Raw genomic sequence first — 8,369 nt, 5'->3', positions numbered from 1 at the left:
TAGAGTTGTGAAAACAATGTGCCTTCCACATCTTTCTTTCCAAAATTGCCTTTCTTCAGTCTTCTTTTTTAAATGAGAAATGTGTACTGGGTTTCACACAGAAGCTTGACTCAGCAGAAGAAATATTGAGTGGAGAAGAATCATTTCTGGGTTGTTATTCACCGGACCGGTTACTAAAACAATGTGGTGGACTGACCTTCACACTCCAGCTTTGGCCCTTCCCACTGACCCTGGGCAGAGCAGAGCAATGAGCTGTTTCCTGTCACACGTACATGGCCATCCACGCAGTGGTACTTCACCGTACTGCCATAGGTCGTGTTCCCCGGTAAGTACCTCACTGTGTTCGGTAACACCGGGGGAGAGCCGCAATTGACAGCTGAGAAAAACACAAAGTGAATTAATTAAGGCAATTTCAATTCACAAAGCTAAATTTAAAATTAAATGCTGTTCTATCTCTTCCACTGCATTTATCTTTATAACATTCCCTGTTAATCTTCTATTTGCATGTGCTGAATGAATATTTGAGCATCACCTGACTGGCGTTACTGAGGGAGTGCTGCACTGTTGGGGATCCAGTCTTTTGAATGAGGTGTTAACCTAAGGCACCAACCTGCCATCTCACGTGACAATAAAAAACTTGAGTTCAGATTCAAATTATTTATCATAACTACATCGAAACATACAGTGGATTCCTACCGGTCATTGATGGATTAGCAGTTTTTTACAAATGCTGCTAATTTACTTACTTTACTGTTTCCAACTGCTTTGAAACCTTACTTGTAAACGTGATATTGTTTTACTATGGCTATAAGGGGTGCCAAAGGTACTGAAAAAGAAGAAGAGCCCGCAACTTTGGGATCTATTATGGAATTGCTTCGAAAACAGAGAAAAGAATCTTCCGAGGAGTTCCAGCAACTCAGCTCTGAAATTTAAAAAATAGATACAAAATTTGATTCAATCAAAAAACCTTAATTGAACATGATAAACGAATGGAAGAGAATGAAGCAACTCTGATGATTTTGAGTGCGAGAACTGATGACCTGCAAAAGTTTTGTGAAAAACAGTCCAAGTCTAATGAAAAATTAAGACAGAAGATTATCGATTTAGAAAATAGAAGCAGAAGAAATAACCTACAAAATCTAGTCAATGGAAGGTGATAAGCCTATTGAATTTTTTGCAAGTTTTTTTAGCACAATTATTTCCTAAAATTATAACGTCTTTACCTATGATTGACCAACCTCATAGATCACCTGTGCCTAGACCAGCTTCAGGAGTGAGACCCAGATCAATAATAATCTGTTTTCATGAATTTCAAACAAAGGAATTTATAATTCGTGAATCCTGTCGAAGAGGTATGATTGATTATAATGGCCAGAAGATTAGAATCGTTGAGGATTTCTCACCCAAGATCATGAATGAGTGTGCTAAGTTCAAAAAGGTTATGTTGGAACTTTTCAACAAAGGTTTCAAGCCTTCTCTTCGTTATCCTGCTCGAATTATACTGATGGATAGCTCTAAGGAATGGTTCCGTTCCAGTGAAGAGGCTCAAGAATTTTTAAAATCAGAAGATTAACTGTTCAGTATCTTTCTACATAATAATTGCTTCTTTCACTTTTGGTAAGTCTTTGTAGCTAACTCTCTTTTTGAATCTTTTAATGCTTTATTTAGAGAGTAAGATTCTAATGAGTTAACACCTTGTGTGTTCATGTGTTTTGAATTTTGAAAAGTTTTTTATTATTTTATATTATACTTATTTTTCTTGAGGTTTTTCTCTATTAATAAGGCTTAGTATAGGTATTTTTCATTTTTTTCATTTTGAAACTGTAATAGTTAACTTATATGTGTTTTTGTTATGAGGGTTAAGTTTTTTTCTTTCAGTCTGCTGTTATGTGGAGGTTGGAATGCAGCTAAAGTCTTCTCAGCATCTAAGGATATCACACACTCCGATATCTCCTTAGAAGGAGAATAAATAACATTTAGTAATCTACAAATATTAAAATAAGAATATCGATTTTTAATAAAACTGGTCTGATCATCAGAAATGATAGATGGTAAGATATTTTCTATCCTACAGGCTAGAACTTTAGCTAAAATTTTAGCATCAATATTAAGTAAGGAAATTGGTCTATATGAAGAACATTCAGTTGGATTCTTATTTTTTTTTAAGGATAAGTGAAATAGAAGCTTCGTAAAAAGATTGCGGCAACCTACCTGACTTAAAAGAACCAGAAAAAAACTGAACATAAATGGGTATGAGCAAAGAAGAAAAAGCCTTATAAAATTCTCCAGAAAATCCGTCAGGACCTGGAGCTTTCCCTGAATGCCACGAACGTACAGCCTCGGCTATTTCTTCGTGAGAAATACATTGATCCAACTGCTTTCGGTCATCAACAGAAAACATAGGGATATTTATTTGGTCTAAAAAGTTATCCATTACAGTATTATCTTTAAGAAGATCAGAACTATAAAGTTTGGAATAATATTCTCTAAAAGTATCATTTATTTCTAAATGATCAGTTATCCTAATACCGTTAGCTTTATAAATTTCTTTAATCTGTCGTTTAGCACTAGAAGTTTTAATTTGCTTAGCCAATAATTTACCTGTTTTATCTCCATGATGTTGATACTAAAATTCTATCCAAAGTTCTGGCTCGTAGGATTGAAAATATTTTACCATCTATCATTTCTGATGATCAGACTGGATTTATTAAAAATTGATATTCCCACTGTAATATTCATCATTTATTAAATGTTATTTATTCTCCTTCTAAGGAGATATCGGAATGTGTGATATCCTTAGACACTGAGGGCTTTTGATTGGGTTGAATGGAATTATTTATTTAGAACCTCAGAAAAATTTAATTTTGGGCCCGATTTTATTCAAAGGATTAAATTACTTTATCTATCTCCCTCTGCTCGGGTTCTTACTAATTTTCAGAATTCCAAACCATTTAAACTTCAATGTGGAACTAGACAAGGTTGTCCCCTGAGCCCTTTGCTCTTTCATCTGACTTTAGAACCCTTAGCCATTGCTTTTTGAGAATCTAATGATATTACCGGTATCCTAAGAAGAGGTACAACCACAAAGTTTCGCTCTATGCTGATGACCTATTGCTTTTTACTTCTAATGTCGAGACTTCACTACCTCCTGTGCTTTCTTTGCTCTCCTGTTTTAGTCAATTTTCAGGATATAAACTGAATTTACATAAGAGTGAACTTTTTCCTTTGAATAATTTGGTATCAATTAATACTAACCTTCCGTTTAAAATTGTAAGAAATCAATTTACCTATTTGGCTGTAACAATTACTAAGAATTATAAACACCTACTTAAAGAAAATTTTCTTACCCTACTGAATTATGTTAAAAGGGCGCTATCAAACTGGTTGCCCCTTTCGTTATTGCCGGTTGGCCGAATTAATTCTATTAAAATGTATATCTTACCTAAATTTATATACCTTTTTCAGACCTTACCCGTTTTCATTCCTAAATCTTTTTTTGATTCTCTTGATTCTATTCTATCTTCTTATATATGGAAAAATAAACATTCTCGATTAAATAAAAGTTCATCTTCAAAAAGCCAAAAAGAGTGGAGGTTTAGTTTTACCCAACTTTAGGTTTTATTACTGGGCAGTCAATATATGAAACCTTACGTTTTGGTCATATTATATTAACCCTGAGGACTGTCTGGTATGGGTCTCTTTAGAAGCTAACTCTGTTAATAATTTTTCTATCATTTCTCTTCTTGGATCCTCACTTCCTTTATCTTTAAGTAAACTAAATGACAATTTGGTAGTTAAACATACTTTGAGGATCTGGGTACAATTTAGAAAATATTTTGGTTTATTGAGATTTTCTCTTTCTCATCCCACTTTTTCTAATTATTTTTTTAAACCCTCTATGACTGATTTAGTTTTTAAAGAATACGATAGATTGGGTATTAAATGCTTCCAGGATTTTTATTGGAGGAAGTCTCTTTTCGTTTGAGCAATTGTCAACTAAGTATAGCTTACCAAAAACCCACTTTTTTCGATATCTACAAATTAGAGACTTTCTGTGATCTGAATTATATACATTTCCTGAAAGTCCCGATAAGAACTTACTAGATGTAATTTTTAATTTGAAACTTTTTCATAATGGTTCAATATCTAATATTTACAGTATGCTTCTGGGAATGAGAAATGCTCCTTTAGACAAAATTAAAAATCTTTGGGAACAAGATTTACAGACTTCAATTTCTGAGGAAACTTGTAATGAAATTTTTAAATTGGTTAACACTTCATTGTTATGTGCCTGCAACTCCATCTTACAATTTAAAGTGGTCCATAGGGCCCACATGACCAAGGATAAGCTATCTCATTTTTATTCGGTTATATCCCTTTTGTGATAGATGTAATAATGGGGAAGCTTCACTAATTCATATGTTTTGGACATGTCTGAGTCTCGGGAAATACTGGAAGTATTTCAAACTTTCTCTGTACTTTTCAAAGTAAATTTTAAGCCTAACCCTTTGCTTTATTCAGTATTGTTGGAGAAAAAAGATACTATTCTGGAGATATCTGATTTGCACATTTTGGCTTTTATTTCTCTTATAGCTAGGAGGACACTCTTGTTTAAATGGAAGGATGTCCTTCTGCCTACTAATGCTCAATGGTTACGTGATGTTATTTCATGTTTAAATTTAGAAAAGATTCGTTGTTCAATTTCTGAATCTAGCCAAGACTTTCACACATTCTGGGGACCATTTTTGAACTATTTTCAAAATCTTTGATTTGTTGTCAAAGTACAGATGTTGGCTAATAACATATTTCACTATTATAAGGATTTTTTTCCTTCTTTCTTTCTTTACTAAGCAGCTTCGATCTTGGTAGTGGGTTTAGATTTTTTTCTGTATAATAATAAAATTATCATATTTCAATATTATCATTTAATTTAACTTACATGAATATAGAATAATCAGGTTGCTTGATTCAAATATGTATTGGTATTACTTTATCTTTCTTTGACTTATATATTTTTTGTACTCTGTATTCTTTATGTAGAAATTTTAAAAATATTGAAAAGAAACATACAGTGAAATGCATCATTTGCATTAACAACCAATGCACCCAAGGGTGTGCTGGGGGCAGCCCGCAAGTGTCACCACATATTCCAGCACCAGCCTGACGTTCCCACAATGTTCTGCAGGACAACACAAGCAGCACCAAAAAAAAACAACATACTGTAACAAAACAAGATAACAACAACAAAACACACAAAAATGTAAAAACTGTTGTGAGAATGCTATTTTCCATTCTTCTTTCCAGTTCAACAGCATACAGTTAGAAACATAGAAACATAGAAAACCTACAGCACAATACAGGCCCTTTGGCCCGCAAAGCTGTGCCGAACATGTCCTTACCTGAGGGTTACCCATAGCCCTCTATTTTTCTGAGCTCCATGTGCCTGTCCAGGGGTATCTAAAAAGACTCTATCGTATCCACTTCCACCACCGTCACCAGTAACCCATTCCACACACTCACCACTCTCTGCATAAAAATCTTACCCTGACATCTTACCCCTGAAATCTCACCTCTGAAATCTCCTCTGTACCTACTTCCAAACACCTTAAAACTGTGCCCTCTCATGTTAGCCATTTCAGCCCTGGGAAAAAGCCTCTGCCTATCCACATGATCAATGCCTCTCATCATCTTATATACCTCTACCAGGTCACCTCTCATCCTTCGTTGCTCCAAGGAAAAAAGGCCGAGTTCACTCAACCTATTCTCATAAGGCATGCTCCCCAATCCAGGCAACATCCTTGTAAATATTCTCTGCACCATTTCTATGGTTTCCACATTCTTCCTGTAGTGAGGTGACCAGAACTGAGAACAACACTCCAAGTGGGGTCTGACCAGGGTCCTATATAGCTGCAACATTACCTCTCGGCTCCTAAGCTCAGTCCCACAATTGATGAAGGCCAATGCACCGTATGCTTTCTTAACCACAGAGTCAACCTGCATAGCAGCTTTGAGTGTCCTATGGTTTCGGACTCCAAGATCCCTCTGATCCTCCACACTGCCAAGAGTCTTACCATTAATACCATATTATGCCATTATATTTGACCTACCAAAATGAACTACCCCACATCTCTGGGTTGAACTCCATCTGCCACTTCTCAGTCCAGTTTTGCATCCTATCAATGTCCCGATGTAACCTCTGACTGCCCTCCACACTATCCACAACACCTTCAACCTTTAGGTCATCAGCAAATTTACTAACCCATCCCTCCACTTCCTCATCCAGATCATTTATAAAAATCATGAAGAGTAGGCGTCCCAGAACAGATCCCTGAGGCACACCACTGGTCACCAACCTCCATGCAGAATATGACCCGTCTTCAACCACTCTTTGCCTTCTCTGGGCAAGCCAGTTCTGGATCCACAAAGCAATGTCCCCTTGGATCCCATGCCTCCTTACTTTCTCAATAAGCTTGCATGGGGTACCTTGTCAAATGCCTTGCTGAAATTCATATACACTACATCTACTGCTCTACCTTCATCAATGTGTTTAGTGACATCCTCAAAAAATTCAATCAGGCTCGTAAGGCACGACCTGCCTTTGACAAAGCCATGCTGACTATTCCTAATCATATTATGCCTCTCCAAATGTTCATAAATCCTTCCTCTCCAGATCTTCTCCATCAACTTACCAAACACTGAAGTAAGATTCACTGTTTTATAATTTCCTGGGCTATCTCTACTCCCTTTCTTGAATAGCGGAACAACATCCACAACCCTCCATTCCTCCGGGACCTCTCCTGTCCCCGTTAATGATGCAAAGATCATTGCCAGAGGCTCAGCAATCTGTTAAAAAAATACATGGGTTTATATCTAAGTTAATTAGAAGAGTTCTCCTGGAGTCCTACCTGAATTTCAGAGGGATAGGCACTGGTAGCGAAAAGTTTAAAAAGAGGTATACCATCACACACTCTCAAAGGGACAGCAAGAGAAATCCACCATTAGAAAAGTAATATTGGGAGGCACAGTGGCGCATCTGGTAGTCACTGCCTCACAGAACCAGAACCCAGGTTCAGTCCTAACTCCAGGTGCTGTCAAAGTTCTAAGTTCAAAGTAAATTTATGATCAAAGTACATATAGAACCCTGAGAGTCATCTCTGTGGGCATTCACAGTAAATATACAAGAATCGCAATAGAATCGATGGAAGACCCTCACACAACAGGACGGACAAACAACCAATGTGACGGAGGGAGGGAGGGAAGGAAGAAAATCAATCAATCAGCAATAAATATCAAGAACCTGGGATGAAGAGTCCTTGAAGGTGACCCAAAGGTTGTGGGAACAGTTCAGCGGTGGGGTGAGTGAAGTTCATTGGTTAATGGTCAATGCAGACTCAGTGAGCTGAGGGATTTGCTTCTGTAGCACTTCTCTCTCTAACTGTATGTTACACCGAGAGAGTACGGTTGGAAAGTACAAACAGGCAGCTATTTATAGTATACCTTTTCTTTAATGAGTTTCATTCTCAATATAAAAGTAGGGATAAGGAACCGAGATTGTAGGAGGAAGTGTTTGGAATGAAATTATTACTCTAAATTAAAGGGGGTAACTAAGGAGTTTAATCTAAGAATAATTTACAGTGCCTGCTGCTTCTGCTCGTTGTGGGAAATCAAGGACAATTCTACATCCCTGTGACTTTGCATGAAGGAACAGTTTCCTACTGCATCCACTGACCGGTCGCACTGTGCGGGGATACAATTACCACGGAGCAACCACAATGGACCTGGTGTACGGGACACTGAGGCAGGTGGTCACGCCACAAGCAACAGGCAGAAAAAGGACGGCTGACCGTCTGGCAGAGTGGTGGGGGCAGGTGGTCCTCTGCCACCACACCCCTCTCAAACAGGTGAATTGCTTTGGACACCGTGGGGGGTGGAGGTGGAAGTGACCTCCCTGGGGAAAGGAGCAACTGATGAGCACCATGGTGACTTAGCTGCACAGAAGGGCGGAGGGGTAAAGGCTGGAAGATCGATGGTGCTAAGTGCCTCAGTTATAAAGAGAGACAGGTGTTTCAGAGGCTGCACATGAAACTCCAGGCTGGTACCTTTCTCCACCAGTTTTAGGATCAAAATGTCTCTGAATAGATTCAGGACATGCAAAGTCATGGAGCCATAATGGAGAGAGCAAACCTCTTCAGCCCATTGAGATTGCACTGACTAACAAGCATCCATGTAAACTAATCCCACTTTCCTCCCCAAATTCCAAGTTCTAGCTTATTGTTGTCCTAGGCAGAAATAGACAAGCATAAATACACATATAGATGCCACAGAAATGAGCTTTTTTGAAGCAGCAGCACAGTATATTACAAACACAA

At 37.7% G+C, this 8,369-nt stretch overlaps 1 protein-coding gene across 13 annotated transcripts in view; it reads right to left on the bottom strand.

The window, feature by feature from the left end:
- Positions 1–8,369, bottom strand: part of susd1 (sushi domain containing 1) — a 185,706-nt gene that overhangs the window by 132,221 nt on the left and 45,116 nt on the right. For all 13 annotated transcript variants that reach the window (XM_063048967.1, XM_063048972.1, XM_063048962.1 and 10 more), the window contains one exon: positions 197–376. In XM_063048967.1, coding sequence (XP_062905037.1) covers positions 197–376 — 180 coding nt within the window. The remainder of the gene's footprint in view (positions 1–196; positions 377–8,369) is intronic.

This window comes from Mobula hypostoma, chromosome 5 (assembly GCF_963921235.1).
Source record: "Mobula hypostoma chromosome 5, sMobHyp1.1, whole genome shotgun sequence".
NCBI lineage: Eukaryota > Metazoa > Chordata > Chondrichthyes > Myliobatiformes > Myliobatidae > Mobula > Mobula hypostoma.
This window is presented reverse-complemented; position numbering and strand designations above follow the sequence as displayed.